The sequence below is a fragment of the Phyllostomus discolor genome, chromosome 3 (assembly GCF_004126475.2).
Source record: "Phyllostomus discolor isolate MPI-MPIP mPhyDis1 chromosome 3, mPhyDis1.pri.v3, whole genome shotgun sequence".
Lineage (NCBI taxonomy): Eukaryota > Metazoa > Chordata > Mammalia > Chiroptera > Phyllostomidae > Phyllostomus > Phyllostomus discolor.
Window position 1 is genome coordinate 197,228,692 of NC_040905.2, and position 24,171 is coordinate 197,252,862.

Sequence of the window (24,171 nt, forward strand, 5' to 3'; positions counted from 1 at the left end):
TCAGGGTGTCCTGGGTTGACATTTACACTGGAAGTTTATTTGACATTTATCTAGGCTTCCTCCATTCAGCTTGAAGTCATTCAAGGAGAGCAGTAAGAGGGCAACTTAAAAATATTCCGTGAGCCACTGACCAGTGTGGCTCACTTGCTTGGGTGTTGTCCTGCCAAGCAAAAGGTCACTGGTTTGATTCCAGGTCAGGGCACAGGCCTGGGCTGCAGGTTCCTTTCCCAGTCAGGATGAACCAGAGAGAACCGTTCCATGTTTCTCTCTCACATCGATGTGTCTCTCCCTCACATTCTTCCTCCCTTCTGCTTTCTCAAAACATACATAAATAAAATCTTTCAAAATAATATCTCCTGAATATCACAATTAGATACTTTCATGTTCACTTTATGGAAGGCGCCCTGTGGGACTCAATCTGACAAACTCGTGTATTTGGGGGACAGTGCAGAACAAGTCACCACAGCAAAGAGTGGTCACAGGAAAGGCCAGGGTACAGAGAAGGGGCCAGTAAAGTTCTTCTCTGTTGGGCTGGGTGGGAAATACCAGCATTTTACATCTTGCAGGACAAGAGGCAAAATTAGGGCATTATGTAGGTACTGACACAATAATAGAGAAAGAATATTTCCACATTTTTGGATAAAACTCAAATGACTACATTGACTACAATTTTTCTTTTTGGAAATACAGATGTATTCCTAAGAAAAATGGATTCCTTTTTTTAATAAAAGTCTTGAAAATTTACTCCACTGGGTGGAAAATAGTGTTCCTCATATCATGTTGATTGCAAATGTCTCAACTCATAAGCAATACAAAAATAGTCAGTGGGATGGGCCTTAGTTCTGTACCAATTTCAGGTACCGAAAGTATGGTTACAATATGTCAGCATCAATGGAGGTTCTGGCTAAAGTTACAAGGAGAAGAGAAAAAAGACAGAGAGAAGCCGAAGTACTGGAGCAGGTACTTTCCCATTCTTTGCAATACTATGATTGTATACCTATAAAAACAAGACTCCACAAACTATTGGACCGAATTTCATTATAATTATTGAGAAATTCTTCAACGTTGCTAAAGTGTTCATATTATCAAAATCAATCGCATTTCTCTATACCAGCAAAGACTTATGGTAATAACTAAGCATCAACTAAACAAACAGCCTTTTCATGAAGATGGACCCACACAGAAAAAGGAAGCTCCTGCCCCGTCCAAAGCCAAAGCCAAAGCCAAAGCCACAGCCAAAGCCAAAGTCAAAGCAAAGGCTTTAGAGGCAAAGAAAGCAGAGTTGAAAGGCATAAAAACCCACACACAACAAAGATCTGCATACCAGTGACCTTGTCACAGTCAAACACTGTGCCTCAGGAGGCAGCATTAATGTCTGGCCCAGGAAACACAACCTTGACCACTCTGTCATCATTCTGTCCCCTTTCCACCAAGGGAGCCATGAGGAAGATGGAAGACAACGGCACACTTGTGTTCACTGTGGGTGTCAAGGCCAACAAGCACCAGGCCAAACAGGCTGTGAGGAAGCTCTACAAGACTGACGTGGCCAAGGCCAACACCCTGCTCAGGCCTGATGGAGAGAAGAAGGCATGTGTTCACCTGCCTTCCCCATGTAATCATTTGGAAGTTGCCAACAAAATTGGGGTCCTCTAAACTGAGTCCAGCTGGCTAATTCTAAACTTAAATATTCTACATTGTAAAACAAACGAACTAGTGAAACAAATAGGAATTAACAACCAAGAATACACTAGAAAGCTACCAAGGACAAAATTTTAAAACTCTGAGAAAGGACACAGAAGGTGATGTGAGTACACTGACAGACACGGGGCTCATTGGATTTGGTCCAAGGACCGCGGGTCAGATATCTGACCTCCAGAACTGCAGGACAATAAACTGGCTGTTTTCGCTTCTAAGTTCCTGGTGATTTGTTCCAGCTCAATCAGGAAATTAATGTAGGACTCCTGTCTCCCGTCCAACTGGAGGCCGAGACCAGAGCTTCCTCACTGTATTTCTGATGCTCAGGCAGAGTGAGCTCTCGGACGCAACTGAGCATGTGTGACCTAGTGAGTAATCCCATTCCCACTCTCCTGCCTTTGGGAGTTCTCCTGTGTGCTCTTTGCAACAGGTTTGTTTCTCTTTCCTTAACCAACTCAGTGTATTTCCAACTTAAGATCGCATTGATGGACAGTGGTGTGATAGGTTCATACAGAACTAAAAAAAAAAAAAAGACGGAGCATTTAAATGTCATGGTAGAAAAGAACCAATGGGACTTGACTGTGACCTTGACCCTCCAATCCCTGAGCAAAGTGCATCAAGATGCAGTAGCGTCACTTCCATTGAAAGGTGATATTGCCATAGCTTTCACTCAATTCCTGGTTTATTCGATGTCCTAGAAAATCAAAACACAGGTTTGAAAGTCAGTGTCTTTCTCCATGTGTGCTTTTACATGAAATAATAACCAATCTGGGTGACAGGAACAAGACAGTGGAATAGGAGGTGCCAGCCCTCATGTCTCCATGGAAACACCTATTTCAACAACCACTTGTGGGTGAGCATGCCTTAAAGTTTATGGGACTCTGGGATATAGCTGAGGTCCCACCACCCATGGTCCTCAGTAATTCAATAAATCCAAGACATTGAAGCAAGGAAGAAGGTGAGAAGGACAGATTCCCTTCACCAGAGTCACCCCTCCCAAGGCAGCACAGCACTGGCACCTCTGGGAGCCTGTTAGAAAGCAGAGACTGAGGCACCACCAAGACCTGCTAACTCAGAGCTCGCAGTTCATCACGGTCCCAGGTGATAAGTGTGCACATTCTGAGAAGCACTGCATGATCGCACACACAGGAATCCATAAATGATGTTTCTGGTTGTTCTCTGTGTTATTTATCATTTATGTGAATGGTGTCATGCTGCATGTATCTGTTCTTCAACAAGCACTTCCTAAAATCACACCAAGCTAATATGGATCTACTACATTCTTCTTAACTTGTTGACAATAATTCCCATTAATGTTGCTGCTCATGAAATCTGTTAGGAAATGGAGTACAAGTGGCATAGACGTAGTGAAATCATGTACAAATGGCCCTCGGCCTGTCCACGGGAGTAGTCCTTCCCAAGGGATATCAATCAGCATTTATGGCTGTAAGACTAAGTGTTACATACCCAGGAGAAAAAAATGTTTTTCAAGTCCTCAGCCTCAATGTCAGTGAGAACACTCAAGGTAGCCTAGCCTGGCAAGAGCACTGTTTTATGAACAGGGCATCAGTACAGAATGGGAAGGGTCCTTCACCCTAATTTGAATTGAACTTTATATTCTTAATACACTGAGGGACACTAGCATCTCATATAAGACATGCACAGCAGATACCAGTGGTGGTGAGGGAGGTTTTCTGATGCCCACTCCCTCCCAACATAGGGGTGTAAAGAAGTCATGTGAGGAGGCCAGGCCCTGACACCTGACTCTCCTGTTCACCCTTGGAGCATCTATCTCCCAGTTCCACCCTGAGAAGGAGAATTCCAGGATGGGGCCAACTGTGGGCAGCTCCTAGTTTGCTTTTTCGGGTCACTAAGAAACAGGCCAATCAAAGGGCAGGCAGCGCTCACAGGGATGCAGAATGACTCCAGAGGTGGGAGAATCCTGAAACCCAGGGAGATTCTTAGAGGCCAGAGGACCATTATGGGCACAGGGCCAAGGAGCCCATCGTGGGCCTGCTGTCAGCTCTTAGTGTCTCACCTACACACAGACACTCACACAACTAACTGCAAGATACGTGACTTATTGACCAGGTAGAAGAAAGTGTTATTCATGGTAGAGTTCATTCAGGTATGGCATAGGGAGTTGGAAATTTGGAGAAAACCTTTGGTTCTTGGTGACTTGATGAGTCCTCTCTAGACACATTGAGAAGATGTTGAAGATTCAGAGATAATGTCTTCCTGGAGGACAGTGCTGGAAATCAGGTCACAGAACTTGTCACAGGATGACATGGGGACCATGGAAGGAAGCACTCACTGGGCACTAAATAAGCACATGAGAGAAAGCACCCACAAACTCATTAGCACTTCCTGGGTTGAACTGGGGACACACAGAGTTTCCACTACAGAGAAAAGTGGTGAAGATGTAGCTGACAGCCTGCTCTCTAACCCAGGCTACTTGCCAGAACAGGGGAAGGGGGACATTGTGCAATGCTTTTTCTTTTTTGGTGACTGTTCCCATCTTACCCTTCCCTAAACTGAGTCTGTGAAAAACAGAGAGGACTCAGTGGAGGACCCCAGGCTGGTTTCTGCCATCCTCAGTATTAATGTTGTTGCACAAGTTTTGATAAGTCAAGAGAGAATGGCAGCAACCATAGTTACTTATTAAATTCTGGCTCTTTGGAAGCCATACTTGCTAAGATTTTCCCAAATGTTACCTGAATAAAGCCCCACAATACAGCTGAGGGAGGAAACACGGGAGGAAATACAGGGCCTATTTTCCACGGGTAGGACAATGGGAAGGTCAGACAGCTCACTTCCAGGGCAGAAAGTCAGGATGTGCAGAGGTCAAAGGAAGATGGTATTCCCAGAAATGGGTGGGTGAGACCAAGGGTGAGTCAAGCCTTGGAAGATGGACAAATCCCAGAGGTGTGTTGAATTTGGCACATGCACCCTGGTACAGTTGCCCTATTTCACACTTCAAGTGTTAATGATTTTAGGACATTATCCATTCCTGAGGCCTGCTCAGCAGCAGGAAATCCACACAGTGACCCTGTGAGGGGCACATCGTTGTTTGTTCCTTCATTCCTGAGGCCATTTGCTCTAGAGCTCATGAAGGGGTGGCTCCTGAACCAGAACTTTCAACTCCAAGCTTCAAGCTCATCCCACAAGCTTCCTCACCAAATGTGTGTATTTTCAATCTTTGGGCATCAAGCTCTGCTGGTTTTGGAGGGCAGAGACCTCTGGGCTGGCCCTGCCACAGCAGACAGTACCTACCTGGAGGCCTGGGCTCTGTGGCTCCATCAGTTCCGGGAACAGGGGTCTGCAGAGGCAGAACAGAGCACAGTCAACCAGCAGCCTGTTACTTCCCAGAGAGAAACTGAATGAGTTTCTAGGGTAGGACAGAGGGGCCCCATTGGAGGTGTTGTTACCTTCTCCTGCTTTTCTCCAATCAGTAGCATAGGGAGTTAGCAAGAGGAAACCAGAGAGAGCTAAACTTACCGGCATTGGTCAAGTCCTGCATGTTTTCCTCTGGAATTCCACGGTTTTTGCAAAGTTCCTCATACCTTTTCTTGATTTGAGGACTGACATCTGGTTTGCGGGCTGTGGAAAGAGTGACAGTAATGGCTATGACTTTGTGTTGGTCATGGAGGCCCTTGGGACAGGGGGACAGATGATGGGGATGGTTGGCACTGACTGGTGTTTAGGCAGAAGTGAGGGAGGGGCTGTTGCTAGTCCTGACTTTTTTTTTTAGGATGGTGAGAGATTTCATCACCTTCCCTTCACCACCTAGGCTGGGGGTACCCACTGTCAGCACCTTTCTTTGGGGGGAGAAATGGCCGAGCAGATGTTCAGGGGAAACTTTGATCTGCAGCCCCCTCCAAGGTAAATATCAGCATGAAAATACTCTACCATACAGGTCCATCCCTTGGGTGATTTCCCCATTTTGGTAATTCAAGAAATAAAAAATAACATAGTCATTGTAGTCTGCTTCAACTATGTGAATCTTGTTGTATCCATCATCTGTGGAGGAAACAGAACACAGGTCAAAGCTTCTTAGGGTCCATGGTAAGCAAGTGAAACTCTTTAACTATTTTCTTTCACAAAAAACATTCAAGTGCAAATCCTGGAAGAGGTAAAGGTGATATCTAAGCATTCCACCTGCCCCATGGGCGCCATCTGGTGACTTCTAAGGGTGGAAATGGAAACACGTGGTACCTGGATTCCTAGTGGTAGGAAAAACAGCCACAGCTGCAACTGACCTTGTATTATCTGCCCTGAAGGTCACCAACCTCCCTCGGCCATGCCTGCTGACTGTGTGTCTCTGTCCTGTCTAGGAGCCCCGCCGGTATTACATACTGGCAAGGTTTTGTGGCAATGGCCACCAGAAGCCCTTACAGTGAGCGTGGAATCCAAAGCTTTCCACCAATTTAATTTTTTGTGGGCCAGTTTTCTTTTGTTGCCGGTGGCACACGTGACCACACTGCCATCTTATTCTCATGGCGTATGTGCCAGGCCCTGAGTTTTACAAACAAGGTTCCCCAAATATTAGAGAACATTGGCTATTACGTGGCTCATGTGTAGAACCTAAATAGCATGAGTCAGAAGGGGATCTCAATGCTAAAGACATTGGGAATTAGTAAACTTCTTGTAGCTGGAAGTAGAATTTACAAAGACTTTTAAATGTATACTTACAGGAAACACTATATACACCTTCCTCTTCTGTTTCATCACAAATGAAAGTCAGTTCAGCACACTCTCCGTTGATCCTGTGAAACAGAATGAGCTGAGTGGTGCCCATGAGATACTGAGTGGCTGGCTCCCTCCCACTCCACCTGTAACCTGAGTGTCCCATTTCGTGAAGTATTGAAAAACCTTTGGTAAAACTTTGAAAGAGCTTTTATTTTCCTGTTTCACTTTATTTGCTACTTTAAGAATGAGCCAACTACTGACATCACTGTTCCTCCACTTCCCACTCTCACCTCTGCTGCGGCTACCTGTCTAGGTACTCGGCTGAGGGCTCAGCTGTGCCAGCGTCTCAGATAAATGCTGTACAAGCATTGCCTCACTCAGTTCTCACACACAAAAGGAAAAAAAACCTATAGGAAAGAGTTATGATCATCTTCTTTTACCCAAGGGATAATTGGGGTGGAAAGAGTGAAAGTTTCTAGGTCCCACAACTAGTAAGAGATAGTTTCACAAGAGAGCCAGGCTCTCCATCCCCTCTTACCTAAACTACTCTGTCGCACTCCTTAGGACTCCGATGCCCACTGCCCCTACCTCCTGTACTGTCATTTAAACCCATTCCTGTCAGCAGTTCTTACCTCTGAAACTAGAGAATCTTCAGGTTGATCAGGTTGAGGATCAGTTTGTGATAAGGGACTCCGATTTGGACACAGGCCCACAATATAAGTGCTCACAAGAATGTGCATGTTTGTGTCTTTGTGTGAGTGTGTGTGTGTGTGTGTGTGTGTAAAACTCCAAGACCATATTTAGTTTCTTTCCCCAACAAAAAATGCCATACTTACTTTTTATGATATTTCAATGACAGAGAAGAGTTATCCAAGGCCTGAACGGATTCCACAAACATTCTCATGATACCTTGTTCTTCTATAATTTCCTTCACATTCGAGTTCAAGAGAATTGAATACCACTCCCCGGAAATCTGCAATTAATCAGTAAAATGTTTGCGAGAGAAGAGACAGGACCCTGCATGAACCCTGTCTCCTTGAACTCTATGCCCTGGGCCAGGCCTCAGAGTGGTGATGTGAAGGTGGCGTTACAACTCAGGTCGATGGACACCGTATGTAGGGCTCTTTCCACTGTCCCTGCAGTGAGAACAGAGGTCCCCGAGGGTTGTCATCTTTCCACATGCTACAACTGCTCTTGGTCCAAGGTCAGAAACCACCCCCTTTGTCTACCATCAAAACCTCTCACCCTCTGGGAGGGTCACCTGGCTTCACAATCCCCCAAAATGCCCCCAAAGTCTAAACTCCCTAGGCTTCCCCAACTCTACCTTTGACATGTCGAAGTTGCTTGTCACGACGTCATGGTTGTCTTCATGGTGGGCACAGACCAGGGTCAGCCCCAGACACAGCAGCAGCAGCTTCATCTCGGGAGGGACAACACTGACTCAGTGAGGGTCACTGGGAATGTGTCTTTCCCTGACGGTGGTTCTGCAATCCTGCGCCTCTGCCTTTATATTCCTTCTGAGCCCAGTTTTCTGTCCCCAGGGCCCCACCAACCCCTCCCACTCCCTGATGCTCTGTATTCAGTGATGGGAGGGCAAGACTGTTCCTGCGCATCTCATCACTTCCAGATCTACTTAGTGATCTGATTACACAAAATACACATACAAAAGAAAAAAAAAGAGATAGTGGATGCCATAAAAGGATGCCATTTGGAACCAGATTTAACCGTGAAGTCAGAAAGCCAATTATGTGTGGCGAGAATGGAGTATTACTGTCAAATGGGGTGTGTGGACTATCCAGCGTCCACCGCTCACGTGCTGGGAGGCAGTGGGTGAGTCACTCCATCATAACCAGCCTCAGAAAGAAACTGTGTGTACCAAAGATGACAGTACCTGTCAAGAATCATTCTAATAGTGTCAATAAGGATAGAGCGGGGAAAAAAATGTATGGAAAGTACAGTGTCTGGTATTCAGCACATTTTAACTCCTTTTCCTGGTTGTCTGATTCAACCACAATGAAGGAACAAATGTTTAGTCACTACATGCACCTTTCCATATGCTGGAGGTCTCTGGCAGAAGTGGAGAGATGGAAGATGTTGTCCATACACACACTTCTTTCCACAAGCTGATGCAGGAACCCAGCTGTGTGGGACCAAGTCTGGACCACTGTGGGTCAGGAAAGGGGGTGCTGCCTGGGAGGGGCTATCACATGGAAAGTGCTTACAAACACAGGCTTTGGATTCACACAGACCTGGGCTTCCTTCCTATCTCTGTCCCTTGTATGCCATGAGGACAAATTGAACCTCTCAGAGCCTTAGTGTCCCCTTATGGGGTCAATCCTACCTGTCTATAGATGGCTGTAGGGACTCAATGGGACAGCGTGTGTAGAAACCTCAGACTAATGTCTGGCACTGCTGGGCTCGTGGCATCAGAGAACTATTCCTGGAAAGGTGGATCTTGGGGACAGGCAGGGGTCTTGAACTATAGGCAGAGTGTGCAGATGTAGAGAGCAGGTGGGGAGGAGTTCCAGGTGAGAAGAGTGTTGTGACTGAGGCTCCTATGCCCACAGCTGAGGCTTCTTAAAAGCTATGAGTCACTTCTTCCTTGTGCTAATGGTCCCTTTCTGCACCCCCAAATCAGAAAGAGGACTGTGTCACAGGAAGAGGTGGACACAGGGTAGTGAACCTAGAAATTGTGGCATCCCATCTGTGACCTGCTTTCAAAATTCCCCCAGCCCCTTGTGTAATCCTGCCTAGTTTTCACTCTACAGAAACCTGGTCACTGGTATTTTGAGGTCTGTATCACCTTAGACACCATGGACAGGCTGGCAGTGATCCTGCCTCTGAGCCAGTGGAACTGAGCTTGACAAATAGTGGCAAAGGCTGTGCACTGCATTGTGTCTTGTGGATTGTCTCCTAGAACAGAGGGCAGCATATTAGCCACCAGGTCTGCAAGATGAACTGGGCTATGATGCTGAGGAGAGAGGTCCATGTGATGCTGTTGCCCACACCATCTCTGTCCCATCCCACCCCTCCTAGTGACTCTTTGCCCATATCAGAGCACCATATTGCAACTTTCTGCTCCAAGGAGCTCCCACTGTGTGCTCAACAAAAAAATGAGAAATGGGCCAGTAGTGCCAGGACAATGAGACCCGGAAAGACAAGTACCACTCCCTATTCAAACTGGTGCTCACAGGGGATGGGGGTGTAGGGAAGAGCAACCTGCTGGACCACTTGACCCAAAACGAGTTTGACCTAGACAACAAAAGAACTATTGGCATGGAGTTTGCCACCCGTGGCATCCAGATAAATGGCAAGACCATCAAGATCCACATGAGGGACACAGCTGGCCAGAAACACAACTGCACCTTCACCTCTGCATACTACCAGGGTGCACTGGGTGCGCTGCTGGTACACAGCATCGCCAAGCACCTGACATATGAGAATGTGGAGTGCTGGCTGAAGGAGTTGGGGTACCATGCTGACAGCAACATCGTCATCATGCTAGTGGACAACAAGAGTGACCTGTGCCATTTGCGGGCCGTGTCCACTGACAAGACCCATTCTTTAACAGAGAACAACATGTGCTTCATCCAGACCTCAGCCTTGAGTGCACCACTGCAGAGGAAGCTTTCAGGAATGTTCTCACAGAGATCTACCACATCGTGTCACAGAAGCAGATTGCAGACCACTTGGCCCACAGAGAGTGCCATGGAAACAATGGTGGGCATCAGCCTGCCACCCTGTACGATGGACAGAAACCTAACAGCTGCAGTGCTGCCAGAACCTGTGAGTGCCCTGGGCCTTGTCCAAGTGTGCAGGCACATCCTCACCCTGATGTTTCCACTGATCTGACCCTCTCTGTCTTTCTGACTGACTTCCACCATCCCACTAAGCTCTGCAGAGTCAGCTGGGGCTTAGGAACAAGAGGGGTCAAGCAGCACCTTCTGTCCCCCACCTCTCCCCCCAGAAAGACTTGAAGCCCCGTGTCTGCATCTGTTTTTGGGTGGTCCCAGTCTGCCTCAGGGAAGGCCTGAGAGGGTGGTAGGATGGACAGGGCCAGCCAGAGGCAAGATGATGTGTGCACTGAGCAGGCTTCTTCAGCTTCCCACAGCAGACTCCAAGGAGTGATTCCCTCCCTCCCATCTGGCGAGTTGTCCTAGGTGGCCCTTGGCCCCACCTACATCCCCACTGTGGGCTGAAGACTGAAAAGCAAGTGAACAGGGAGGGAGGCTCAGGCAGACAGAAACAGGCTCTTGGCACCTCACTCCCCACACACAGGGAGCAGCAGCATTTGTCTTTGTCTTTGACCTCAGCTTTTCCACAGCATGTTTGAATTCAGCTCAGCTCCTGCCTATAGATTTGTGCTGGGAGAAGACCCCACTTTCCTTTCTGCACATAGAACATTCCCTACTCATTGCCATGCCCTTCCCACTGCCTTTTCTCCTGTGTGGTCAGGAATCTGTTTGCATGTGATCCAATGTCTCAGTGTTTTGTGTACACGAAAAAAGAGAGACGAGAACAGGAGAGATGAAGGCATGCCCACAGAATGTTCTCCCACCCGGTATTCATTCTTAATGCCCAAATATTTATTGAACTGTTGTATTTCTCAATGTAAGGTTTTTGACAGTTGCTTGGGAAAAAACTTATATTTACATTCAACAAAAGCAATGCAACATTTTCAAACATCTTTGTGGAAAACTTGAGTTACTTTCCCCACACAACAGCAGGACTTCAGAATCATCAGCCAAAGAGTTTGTGTCTCCGACATTCTAAGAAAACCATCACAGGTTTGTGGAATGCAAAGCAACTAGGTTGGTGATGGGTGATGAAGAAGCAACGTGTGAAGCTTTCTGTGGAAATCATGACAGTCTACTGTTTTCATGCAGGCACTTAACGTGTTCTCTTTGGATTCTAGGGAACTGTCAGGATGTTTGGGATTTCTAGAAAACATTATAATTTTTCGTACTTAAACTACGAAGCATTGGTGAGGAAATAGAGACTCTGGAAGTTTCCCTCACTGCTGATGGAAATGTAAAATGGTACCGTCACTCCAGAAAAGTTGCTCACCTCCTTACAAGACTTAAACATAGACCTACTATGTGACCCAGCCATTCTACTCCTGAGTATAACCCCAGAGAAATGTAAATGTATACCCATGCAGAGAATGCTATGTGAGTGTACAAAGGCACTTGATTTGCAATAGCTGAAAACCAGGACCAAGAAAATGTCCACCAACAGAAATGGGTACTAATTGGTGGTATGCCCATCCATGGGAACAGGATCCAACAATAAGAAAGGAACAAGCTATTGATAAACACAACATGAAAACATATCAGAATAATTATGCTGAGCGCAAATAGCCAGACCAACAACAAAGTACATACTGATAACTGCATTTCTATAATGTCTGGAAAACACAATCTCTAGACACAGAAAGTAGATTGGTGTTTGCCTGGGGTGTTGGGTGGCACAATGGGGAGGAGGCAGAGATCACAAAGGCACAGAGGAAACTACAGGGAATGATGGGAAAACTCACTGGTCAGACTGAGGTGATGGTTTCATGGGTATCTCCCTGTACAAACTTATCAAATTTTATACCTTACTTTTCTTAAAGACTTATTTGTTTATTTATTTATTTATTTATTTATCTGGGAGAGGAAAAGAGACTGGGAATTGAACCAGAAACCTTTAGACCCATGGACCAACCCCCAACCCACTGAGCAACAGTGGTCACGGTGAGTCATATACTTTAAATATGTGCAGTTGAATGTCGATTGTACCTCAGCAAAGCTACTGTTAACAATAGGAAATAACTTTGCAATTAGCATTTGCACATGGAACCTCCAATTTTTATGAACGTGATTTTTCATTTCTGACATTAGTCAGGGAAATGCCTGTCTTTGGGAGACAGAGCTAATGACTTCCCAGCCCTGCACTGACAAGGGCCCCACAGAGAAGGTTGGGATAGGCCCCTGGTCTATTACGGGTGGTGCTGCTTCCTAAGTTTCTAAAGGCAGTGAAGTCGATTGGGTCTAAGTGAGGACTCAAAAGCATCCATTCACATCCAGCTGGATCCTAGATGACCACGAGGCCATAATGCAGATTCTAGACTTACCCAGATGGTCCCTGAGTTGTGATACCCAAAATCTTGTGGTTCCCAGACACATTTTGGGGACTACCTCTAACAAACCACCACTAGCTGCAGGTCCTGCAACACAGGGCCCCTCCAGGCCCTAATGATAACCTTTGCAATTTCAGGGAATGTCCGGAGACACCAGCGTGCTAAAAGCATTTCCTTGGGGATGCCCATGGTAGCCTCATACTTCCCCATTTACCCTTTGCCACCTTGGGCTCCCTTTTCTTTCATGCTTTCTTCCGACCTCACCTCTTTCACCAGCAGACAGTGTGGGGAAGACAGCACAAGTCCCAGGCTTTCTGAAAGAGGCCTCCCAATGTGGCCCATGGTCTCTTAGTGCCAACTCAGTCTCAGCCTCAGGACACCTGGTTCCTTCTTACAGCACCTGGAAGAAGGCAGTTGGCATGTGCATGCTTGGCCATCAAGAGACTACAGGCCTCCCACAGATGTCCTCAGAGCATGAATTCAGTCTCCAGGTAATGCCAACCCCAGATACACGCCCAAATACTTTGGAGATAAACCTGTGCCCAGCGCATTTGAGAAGTCACCTGGGAGGGGCCTCAAGCCATTCCCTGGAGTCTCTCTGAGTACCTGGGCCAATCTGTGATCATCCACCTGCAACCACCCACACCCACAGCACTGTTTGGGGCAGCTACAGACACCCCGTCGCCGTGCCTCCAGTTCCTTGATTCTCCTTTAGAGAGAAGTAGAGAAAGCAACCCATCCCATCCTTACATGGATGTGTTTCAACTTTGCCTGCACTTTTGAAACACCTGAGAGCTTTAAAAAAATCTTCATGCACGTGACATGGGCAACTTCCTCTCCCATGTCACTAGTCAAACAAGTCCCCAGGTTTTCCTGTGCAGGCCAGGGAAACCCAATGATGAAGCCAATGCCCGTGGTGAGCCTGCGTCAGTGGAGCTAAGAACCGTTTCACAGCTGTTGGCCTTTGACGCAATAAAATCAACTCCTTGGCTTCATTGTATTTACCTTCAGGGTAGTGGGTCTAGGCTGTAAAGAAATAAATGTGAGAAGCCAAAGAAGGTGAGGAAAGATCACTGCCTAACATCTGGGCTTCAGAGGAGTCCTATGTGTGAGGTGACACACAGGGTCCGAATGTCATGAGGGTGCGGAATATGCAGATACTTGGGTCTGAGTGTTTCACACAGAGTCCAGAAATGGCAGGGCTCACAGGGGTCTGAGGAACACTGTGTGTATTACAAGGCAGGTGTAACAGACAGGTGGGAAACCAAAGGCAGCTGTGGAGAGCTGGGGAGCTGGGCCGTCACTGTCAGAGATGCTGACCAGGTCTTCCCCTGGGGCAGTGCTCTCCTCAGCACACTGGCATGACCTTCCTCTGTCTTTCTTTACCAAGGGGACAGCCAGCCACTGTCTATTCTTCCAGGAGCCCATCAGAATCATCATAAAGATTTTGTGAACAACAGAACAATGTTTCAGAAGAGCTAACAATCTTTCAAGAACAATGCTGGTATCTTCTGCTGGGCAGAGACCTATTTAACTCAGCACAATATTTTACAGACACATGGCAGGTGCATAAAACTTGTACACTCTGACTTCTGCCCATGATGGAGGTATAGGTGCATACACTTTGCCTCATCACACAACGAAAAAGAAGGACAACAACAAATTTAAAAAGAAAAAACAGCCAGAGCTGCCAGGAAATCAAACCTAATGGAAGTCCTACAATCAAAGAGTTATAGAATAAGCATTCATCCAGAGTGGTAGGAGGGACAGACACAGGTAGCCAGGCAGAGAGGACTGGTGACATGGTGGCTGCTCTCAGACCAGTAGGAGTGGAGGCTGGTGGAGCAGACAATCCCACATTTGTGTGCACATAAACTGAGAGGAACAACTGGGGAGGGAGACAGACCTTGAAACCCAGAGTTCCAGCACAGGGGAATAAAGCTTCAAAGCATCTGACTGAAAAGCCTGTGGGGGTTGTGGCATGGAGAGACATTCCCAGCCTAACAAGAGAGTTCAGCGTCCTACACCATAGGAGAGTCCCACAGCGTCCTACACCATACACAAACCCAGGCACCTGGGAATCAGCACCACAAGAAGCCAGTGTGCTTGTGGGTAGCCTGGGAAATGACTAAAAGCTGGCTGATAGCTAAGCAGTCCCCATTGTTCCCTCTTGGGCCCCTCCCGCACATACAGCACCACAGCACAGTGCCATGCTTTGCCCTGCCTTAGAGAGAACCTAAGGCTCCTTCCCTTATTGTGTAAGAGGTGCACTGAGACAAAAATATATGGGCCAAATGAAAGGACAGATCAAAGCTCCAGAAAATGTACAACTGAGTGATAAAGAGATAGCCAACCTATCTGATGCACAATTCAAACCACTTGCTAATCAGGATGCTCACAGAAATGGTTGAGTGTGATTGCAAAATAGAGGGAAAAAAGGCTATGAAAAACGAAATAAAGGGGACCAAGTGTGAAGAGAATGTAACCGAGACTCTAACCTACGGTTTGGACCAGCAGGAAAAAATAAACATTCAACCAGAACAGAATGAAGAAACAGGAATTCAAAAAAACGAGGAGAGGCTTAGGAACAACCAGTACAACGTTAAACGTTCCAACACCCAATCATAGGGGTGCCAGAAGGAGAAGAAGCACAGCAAGAAATTGAAAACTTACTTGGAAAAATATTGAAGGAGAACTTCTCCAATCTGGCAAAGGAAATAGACTTCCAGGAAGTCCAGGAAGTCAAGGAGTCCCAAAAACTTGGACGCAAGGTTGCATACACAAAGGCACATTATAATTACATTAGCCAAGGTTAAAGAGAAGAAGAGAATCTTCAAAGCAGCAAGGAAAAAGAGACAGTTACCTACAAAGGAGTTCCCATAAGACTACTAGCTGATTTCTCAAAAGGAACCTTCCAGGCAAGAAGGGGCTGAAAGAAGTATTCAACAGTCATGAAAGGTGAGGACCTACATCTAAGATGACTCTGTCCAGCAAAGATATCATGTACAATGGAAGGACAGATAAAGTGCTTCCCACAGAAGCTGAAGTTAAAGGAGTTCATCATCACCAAGTCTTTATTATCTGAAATGTTAAAGGGACTTTCCTAAGTAAAAGAAGAAGATCAAAAGTATGAATAGTAAAATGACAACAAACTTACAACTATCAACAACCAAACCGAATAAAAAAACTAAGCAAACAACTGGATCAGGAACAGAATCACAGAAATGGAGATCACATGGAGAGTTATCAGCAGGTAAAGGAAGAGAGGAATGGGGAAAAGGTACACAGAATAAGTAGCATAAATGGTGGGTAGAAAACAGACAGGGGGAGGTTAAGAATAGTATAGGAAAAGGAGAAGTCTAAGAACTCACATGTAGGACCCGTGGACATGAACTAAGGAGGGTCAGGAATGCGAGTAGCAGGGCATGTGCAGGCTGGAGGGGAAGATATGGGGGGAAGTGGAACAACTATAATAGCCTAATCAATAAAATGTATATATTTTTAAAAAGCCCAACAGCTGGTATGTTCTTCATGGGCCTGCTTCCAGGAGCAGATGGTTTCAACTCAAGTGTATCCTGGGACCAGAGGCTCAGCTGGCAGAGAGTCTGAAGCTGGGAAGGGAGATGTGGAGCCTCCCTTGTCAGTCTTGAAATTCCAGATGACCTCAGGGTGTCCTGGGTTGACATTTACACTGGGAGTTTATTTGACATCTTTGTTTCCTCCATTCGCTTGAAGCCATTCAAGTGGAGCAGTAAGAGGGCAACTTAAAAACGTTCCCTGAGCCCCGACCAGTGTGGCTCACTTGCTTGGGTGTTGTCCTGCCAAGCAAAAGGTCACTGGTTTGGTTCCAGGTCAGGGCACAGGCCTGAATTGCAGAATTTTTTCCCAGTCAGGATGCATATTAGGGTCAACCAATCCACGTTTCTCCCTCACATCGATGTGTCTCTCCCTCAACTTCTCCCTCCCTTCTTTCTCAAAACATGTATAAATAAAATCTTTCAAAATAATACCTCCTGAATCTGACAATTAGATATTTTCATGTTCACTTTATGGAAGGCTCCCTGTGGGACTCAATCTGACAAACTCGTGTACTTGGGGGACAGTGCTGCACAAGTCACCACAGCAAAGAGCGGTCACAGGAAAGGCCAGGGTACAGAGAAGGGGCCAGTAAAGTTCTTCTCTGTCAGGCTGGGTGGGAAATACCAGCATTTTACGTCCTGCAGGACAAGAGGCAAAATTAGGGTATTATGTAGGTACTGACACAATAATAGAGAAAGAATATTTCCACATTTTTGGATAAAATTCAAATAGAACACTGACTACAATTATGTTCTTTGAAATACGTATTACTAAGAGGAATGGATTGTTTATTTGTAAATAAATAATCAAATTCTTGAAAACTTACTCCCCTTGGGTGGAAAATAGTGTTCCTCGTATCGTGTTGATTGGAAATGTCTCAGCTGACAGGCAATACGAAAACAGTCAGTGGAATGGGCCTTAGTTCTGTACCAACTTCAGGTACCAAAAGTATGGTTTCAATATTTAAGCATCCCTGGAGGTTCTGGCTAAAGTTACAAGGAGAAGAGAAAAAAAGACAGAGAGAGGCCTAAGGATTGGAGCAGGTACTTTCCCACTCTTTGTAATACTATGATTGTATACCTATAAAACCAAGACTCCACAAAGTATTGGGACTAATTTGATTAAAATTATTGAGAACTTCTTCAACGTCGCTAAAGTATTGAAATGACAAAAATCAGTAGCATTTCTGTATACCAGCAAAGACTCATGATAATTACTAATCGTTAACTAAACAAACAACCTTTTCATACAGATGGTGCTCACAAGGAAAAGGAAGCTCCTGCCCCCTCCAACGCCAAAGCCACAGCCAAAGCCAAAGCGAAAGCAAAGGCTTTCGAGGCAAAGAAAGCAGAGTTGAAATGTGTAAAAAGCCACACACAACAAAGATCTGTGTGCCAACATCTCCACAGTCAAACATGTGCCTCAGGAGGCAGCCTTAATGTCTGTGCCAGGAAACCTAAGCTTGACCATTCAGCCATCATCCTGTCCCCCTGTCCACCGAGGGAGCCATGAAGAAGACAGAAGACAATGGCACACTTGTGTTCACTGGGGGTGTCAAGGCCAACAAGCACCAGGCCAAACAGGCTGTGAGGAAGCTCTACAACACTGACATGGCCTAGGCCCGCACCCTGCTCAGGCCTGATGGAGAGAAGAAGGCATGTGTTCACCTGCCTTCCCCATGTGATCATTTGGAAGTTACCAACAAAATTGGGGTCCTCTAAACTGAGTCCAGCTGGCTAATTCTAAACTTAAATATTCTACCCTGTGAAACAAACAAACTAGTGAAAGAAAATAGGATTTAACAACCAAGAATACACTAGAAAGCTACCAAGGAGAAAATTTTAAATCTCTGAGAAAGGACACAGAAGATGATGTGAGTACACTGACAGACACAGGGCTCATTGGTTTTGGTCCAGGGCCACGGGTCAGATGTCTGACCTTCAGGGCTACAGGACAATAAACTGGCTGTTTTGGCCTCTAAGTTCCTGGTGACTTGCTCCAGCTTAGTCAGGAAACTAATGCAGGACCCATGTCTCCCGTCCAGCTGGAGGCCGAGACCAGAGCTTCCTCACTGTATTTCTGATGCACAGGCAGAGTGAGCTCTCAGACGCAACTGAGCATGTGTGACCCAGTGAGTAATCCCATTGACACTACTCTGGCTTTGGGAGTTCTCCTGTGTGCTCTTTGCAACAGGTTTGTTTCTCTTTCCTTAACCAACTCAGTGTGTATTTCTGATTTTAAGAATGTGTTGATGGACAGGAAGCTGATGGTAGAGTTATACAGAACTTAAAAAAAAAAAAAAGAAAAGACTTAGCATTTAAATGTCATGATGGAAAAGGCCCAATGACACTTATGTGATCTTGGCCCTCCAGTCCCTGATCAAAGTACACCAAGAAGCAGTAGCATTGCTCCCATTGAAAGCTGATTTTGCCATAACTTTCATTCAAATCCTGGTTTTATTCGTAATCCTAGAAAATGAAATACAGGTTTGAAATTCAATGTCCTTCTCCATGTTTGTCTTAGGATGAAATAATCACTGATCTGAGTTGACAGGAACAAGACACTGGCATAGGAGGTGCCAGCCCTCATGGCTCCATGGAAACACGTATTTCAACAACCACATGTGGGTGACAATGCCTTACAGTTTATGGGAATCCAGATTACAACTGAGAGGCCCCGCCAACCAGGTAAGACAAAACAATCCAAGGCATTGATGCACAGAAGAAGGTAAGAAGGACGGACTGCTCTCACCAGAGTCACCCCTCCCAAGGCAACAAAGCACTGGCATCTCTGGGTGCCTGTCAGAAAGCAGGGTCTCAGGTGCCACCAAGACCTGCTAACTCAGAGTGGCAGTTCATCAAGGTCCCAGGTGATTTGTGTGCACGTTCTGAGAAGCACTGCATGATCGCACACACAGGAATCCATAAATGATGTTTCTGGTTGTTCTCTGCGTCATTTACCATTTATGTGAGTGGTGTCATGCTGCATGTATCTATTCTTCAACAAGCAGTTTCTGAGATCACACCATGCTAATATGGACCTACTACATTCTTCTTAGCTTGTTGACGATAATTGCCATTTATGTTGCTGCTCATGACATCTGTTAGGAAATGGACGATTAGTGGCATAGACATAGTGAAATCATGTACAAATGGCCCTTGGGCTGTCGGGGGGAGTAGTCCTTCCCAAGGAATATCAATCACCATTTATGGCTGTAAGACTAAGTGGAACATACCCAGGAGAAAACAATGTTTTTCAAGTCCTGAGCCTTGATGTCAGTGAGAATACTCAAGGTAGCCTAGCCTGGCAAGGACACTGTTTTATGAACAGGGCATCAGTACAGAATGGGAAGGGTCCTTCACCCTAATTTGAATTGATATTTATATTCTTAATACACCTGGGGACACTAGCATCTCATATAAGATGTGCACAGCAGATACCAGTGGTGGTGTGGGATGTTTTCTAACCTCCACTCCCTCCCAATGTGGGGGTGTAAGAACCACATGAGGAGGCTGGTCCCTGACACCTGACTCTCCTGGTCAACCTCGGGACATCTATATGTCACTGACGCCCTGAGAGGGAGAATTTCAGGAAGGGGTAAGCTCTGTGGCAGCTCCTAGTTTGCTTTATCGAGTCACTAGGTAACAGGCCAATCAAAGGACAGGCAGTGCTCACAGGGATGCAGAATGACTGCAGAGGTGGGAGAATCCTGAAACCCAGGGAGATTCTGAGAGGCCAGAGGAGCATTATGGGAACAGGGCCCAGGAGACCCTCACGGGCCTGCTGCCAGCTCTCAGTCTCTCACCCACACACAGACAGTCACACAACTAACTGCAAGATACGTGATTTATTGACCAGGTAGAAGAAAGTGTTGTTCATGGCAGAGTTCACCCAGGTATGGCATAGGAGGTTGGAAATATAGAGAAAACCTTTGGTTCTTGGTGACTTGATGAGTCTTCTCTAGACACGTTGAGAAGATGTTGAAGATTCAGAGATAATGTCTTCCTGGAGGACAGTGCTGGAAATCAGGTCACAGAACTTCTCACAGGATGACATGGGGACCGTGGAAGGAAGCACTCACTGGGCACTAAATAAGCACATGAGAGAGCACCCAGAAACTCATTAGCACTTCCTGGATTGAACTGAGGACAGACAGAGTTTCCACTACAGAGAAAAGTGGTGAAGATGCAGCCAACAGCCTGCTGTCTAACCCAGGCTACTTTCCAGAATAGGGGGAAGGAGGGCATTGGGCAATGATTTTTCCTTTTCTGTGAGTGTTCCCATCTTACCCTTCACTAAACTGAGTCTGTGAGAAACAGAGAGGACTCAGTGGAGGACCCCAGGCTGCATTCTGCCATCCTCAGCATTAAAGGTATTGCACAAGTTTTGATAAGTCAAGAAAAAATGGCAACAACCATAGTTACCATTATTAAATGCTGCCTTTATGTAAGCCATACTTGCTAAGACTTTCCCAAATGTTACCTGAATAAAGCCCCACAATACAGCTGAGGGAGGTAACACAGGAGGAAATGCAGGGCCTATTTTCCAGGGGTAGGACAAGGGGAAGATCAGACAGCTGACTTCCAGGTCAGAAGGTCAGGATGTGTAGAGATCAACGGAGGATGGTATTCCCGGAAATGGGAGGGTGAGACCAAGGGTGAGGCCTTGGAAGATGGACAAATCCCAGAGGTGTGTTGGAGTTTGACACTCACACCCTGGTACTCTTGCCCTGTTTCACATTTGAAGTGTTAATGATTTTAGAGATTATCAGTTCCTGAGGCCTCGCCAGCAGCAGGATATCCACACAGTGACCCCCTGAGGGGCACATCGTTGTTTGTTCCTTTCAATCCTGAGACCATTTGCTCTAAAGCTCATGAAGGGGTGGCTCCTCAACCAGCACTCCCAACTCCAAATTTCAAGCTCACCCCACCAGCTTCCTCACCAACCATGTGTATTGTAACCTTTAAGCATCAAGCCATGCTGGTTTTGGAGGGCAGGGACCTCTGAGCTGCCCCCGCCCCCTCAGACAGCACCCACCTGGAGGCCTGGGCTCCGTGACTCCCTCGGGCATGGGAACAGGGGTCTGCAGAGGCAGAACAGAGCACAGTCAACCAGCAGCCCCTTATTTCCCAGAGAGAAACCAAATGAGTTTCTATGGTAGGACAGAGGGGCCCACTGGAGGTGTTGTTACCTTCTCCTGCTTTTCTCCAATCAGTAACACAGGGAGTTAGCAAGAGGAAACCAGAGAGAGCTAAACTTACTGGCATTGGCCATGTCCAGAATGTTTTCCTTCGGGATTCCATGGTCTTTGCAAAGTTCCTCAAACCTTTTCTTCATTTGTGTACTCACATCTGGTTTTCGGGCTATGAGAAGAGTGACAGTAACAGCTGTGACTTTGTGTTGGACCCCCATGGAGGCCCTTGGAACAGGGGGACAGATGATGGGGATGGATGGCACTGACTGGTGCTTAGGTAGAAGGGAGGGAGGGGCTGTTGCTTGTCTGGAGTTTGCTATTTTAGGATGTCCTTCTGCCAGTGAGAGATTTCATCACCTACCCAGCACCACATATTCTGGGGGTTACCCACAGTCTATACCTCTCTGCGGGGGAGAACAGGGGGCCCAGGAGAAGACTAGGGAAGTCTTTTATCTACAGCCCTCTCCAAGGGAGAATCAGCACCAGAATACTCTACCTAGGAGCGCCGTTACTTGGGTTTTTTTCTGTTTATTGGAATTCATGAGATACAAGATAAGATAGTCATTGTAGTCTGCTTCACTTATGTAAAGCTTGTTGTATCCATCATCTGTGGAGGAAACAGAACACAGGTCAGAACTTCTTAGGGTCCGGGGAAAGCAAGTGAAACTCTTTACCTATTTTCTTTCACAAAACATTTTCTTTGCACTTTGCATTCAAGTGCAAATCCTGGAAGAGGTAAAGGTGATATGTAAGCATTCCACTTGCCCCCTGGGCATCATCTGCTTACTTCCAAGGGTAGAAGTGGAAACCTGTGGTACCTGGATTTCTAGTGGTAGGAAAAACAGCCACAGCTGCAACTGACCTTCTATTATTTGCCCTGAAGGTCACCAACCTCGCTCGGCCATGTCTGCTGACTGTGTGTCTCTGTCCTGTCTAGGAGCCCCGCTGGTATTACATACTGGCACCCTGTCTGCACAAGGTTCTGTGGCAATGGCCACCAGAAGTCCTCACGGTGGACGTGGAATCAGAAGCTCTCCAACAATTTAAATTTTTCTGGGCCAGTTTTCTTTTGTTGCCGGTGGCACACATGACCACACTGCCATCTTATTCTCATGGTCTATGTGCCAGGCCCTGAGTATTACAAAGAAGGTTCCCCAAATATTAGAGAACTTGGGTATTACATGGCTCACGTGTAGAACCTAAAGAGCATGAGACAGAAAGGGATCTCAATGCTAAAGACATTGGGAATTAGTAAGTTTCTTGCAGCTGGAAGTACAATTTACAGAGACTTTTTAAATGTATACTTACAGGAAACACTATATACACCTTCCTCTTCTGTTTCATCACAAATGGAAGTCAGTTCAGCACACTCTCCGTTGATCCTGTGAAACAGAATGAGCTGAGTGGTGCCCGTGAGATACTGAGGGGCTGGCTCCCTCCCACTCCACCTGTAACCTGAGTGTCCCATTTCGTGAAGTATTGAAAAACCTTTGGTAAAACTTTGAAAGAGCTTTTATTTCCCTTGTTTCACTTTATTTGCTACTTTAAGAATGAGTCAACTACTGATATCACTGTTCCTCCACTTCCCACTCTCACCTCTGCTGCGGCTACCTGTCTAGATACTTGGCTGAGGGCTCAGCTGTGCCAGCATCTCAGATAAATGCTGTACAAGCATTGCCTCACTCAGTTCTCACACACAAAAGGAAAAAAAACCTATAGGAAAGAGTTATGATCATCTTCTTTTACCCAAGGGATAATTGGGGTGGAAAGAGTGAAAATTTCTAGGTCCCACAACTAGTAAGAGATAGTTTCACAAGAGAGCCAGGCTCTCCATCCCCTCTTACCTAAACTACTCTGTCGCACTCCTAGGACTCCAATGCCCACTGCCCCTACCTCCTGTACTGTCATTTAAACCCATTCCTATCAGCAATTCTTACCTCTGAATCTAGAGAATCTTCACGTTGCTCAAGTGGAGGATCAGTGTGTGATGAGGGCTTATTTTTCAAACACAGGCCCACAATGTGAATGCTCACAGGAATGTGCATGATTGTGTGTTTGTATTGTGTGTGTGTGTGTGTGTGTGTGTGTGTGTGTGTAAAGCTTCAAGACCATATTTAGTTTCTTTCCCCAAGTAAAAATACCATACGCACTTTTTATGACATATAATTAACAGAGAAGAGTTATCCAAGGCCTGGATGGATTCCATAAACATTCTCATGCTACCTTGTTCTTCTATCTTTTCCTTCACATCGGAGGCCAAGAGAATGGTATGCCACTCCCCGGAAATCTGCAATAAATCAGTAAAATGTTTGGGAAAGAAAAGAAGAGACGGGACACTGCATGAACCTTCTCTCCTTGAACTCTATCCCCTGAGCCAGGCTTCAGAGTGGTGATGTGAAGGTGGCATTACAACTCAGGTCGATGGACACCCCACGTAGGGCTCTTTCCACTGTCCCTGCAGTGAGAACAGAGGTCCCCGAGGGTTGTCATCTTTCCACATGCTACAACTGCTCTTGGTCCAAGGTCAGAAACCACCACCTTTGTCTACCATCAAAACCTCTCACCCTCTGGGAGGGTCACCTGGCTTCACAATCCCCCAAAATGCCCCAAAGTCTAAACTCCCTAGACATGTCGACTCTACCAACTCTACCTTTAACATGTCGAAGTTGCTTGTCACGATGTCATGGTTGTCTTCATGGTGGGCACAGACCAGGGACAGCCCCAGACACAGCAGCAGCAGCTTCATCTCGGGAGGGACAACACTGACTCAGTGAGGGTCACTGGAATGTGTCTTTCCCTGACGGTGGTTCTGCGATCCTGCGCCTCTGCCTTTATATTCCTTCTGAGCCCAGTTTTCTGTCCTCAGGGCCCCACCAACCCCTCCCACTCCCTG

The 24,171-nt window shown here is 46.3% G+C and overlaps 3 protein-coding genes and 1 long non-coding RNA gene across 7 annotated transcripts in view; 2 read left to right on the top strand and 2 right to left on the bottom strand.

Moving 5' to 3' along the window:
- Positions 1 to 3,760: 3,760 nt before the first annotated feature.
- Positions 3,761 to 24,171, bottom strand: part of LOC114514121 (allergen Fel d 4-like) — a 35,676-nt gene continuing 15,265 nt past the window's right edge. Inside the window, exons 1-7 of one of the 4 annotated variants that reach the window (XM_036022067.1) lie at positions 23,929 to 24,089; positions 23,429 to 23,565; positions 22,587 to 22,660; positions 21,775 to 21,885; positions 21,346 to 21,447; positions 21,122 to 21,236; positions 3,761 to 4,015 (exon numbers count right to left, since the gene is read on the bottom strand). In XM_036022067.1, coding sequence (XP_035877960.1) covers positions 4,006 to 4,015; positions 21,122 to 21,236; positions 21,346 to 21,447; positions 21,775 to 21,885; positions 22,587 to 22,660; positions 23,429 to 23,565; positions 23,929 to 24,024 — 645 coding nt within the window. In that variant the 5' untranslated portion in view covers positions 24,025 to 24,089 and the 3' untranslated portion in view covers positions 3,761 to 4,005. Of the gene's footprint in view, positions 4,016 to 19,974; positions 20,172 to 21,121; positions 21,237 to 21,345; positions 21,448 to 21,774; positions 21,886 to 22,586; positions 22,661 to 23,428; positions 23,566 to 23,928; positions 24,090 to 24,171 lie in introns of those variants that run through there. The other 3 variants (XM_036022065.1, XM_036022068.1, XM_036022066.1) reach the window with 3 other exon arrangements.
- On the bottom strand, positions 5,581 to 7,886 carry LOC114514370 (major allergen Equ c 1-like). The gene is made up of 4 exons (XM_028533536.2): positions 7,709 to 7,886; positions 7,221 to 7,357; positions 6,388 to 6,461; positions 5,581 to 5,715 (listed from the first exon to the last, which is right to left on the bottom strand). Exons 1-4 carry the CDS (start codon positions 7,802 to 7,804, stop codon positions 5,585 to 5,587), a joined length of 438 nt encoding a protein of 145 aa, XP_028389337.2. The 5' UTR covers positions 7,805 to 7,886; the 3' UTR covers positions 5,581 to 5,584.
- Positions 9,198 to 11,278, top strand: LOC114514236 (ras-related protein Rab-11B-like). Its single transcript, XM_036020022.1, is given in 4 exon segments — positions 9,198 to 9,228; positions 9,578 to 9,991; positions 9,994 to 10,170; positions 11,271 to 11,278. Coding segments are annotated over 4 exon segments (630 nt in total).
- Positions 21,251 to 24,171, top strand: part of LOC118499775 — a 31,449-nt gene continuing 28,528 nt past the window's right edge. The window contains exon 1 of the long non-coding RNA XR_004902308.1: positions 21,251 to 21,265. This is a non-coding gene — a long non-coding RNA (uncharacterized LOC118499775). The remainder of the gene's footprint in view (positions 21,266 to 24,171) is intronic.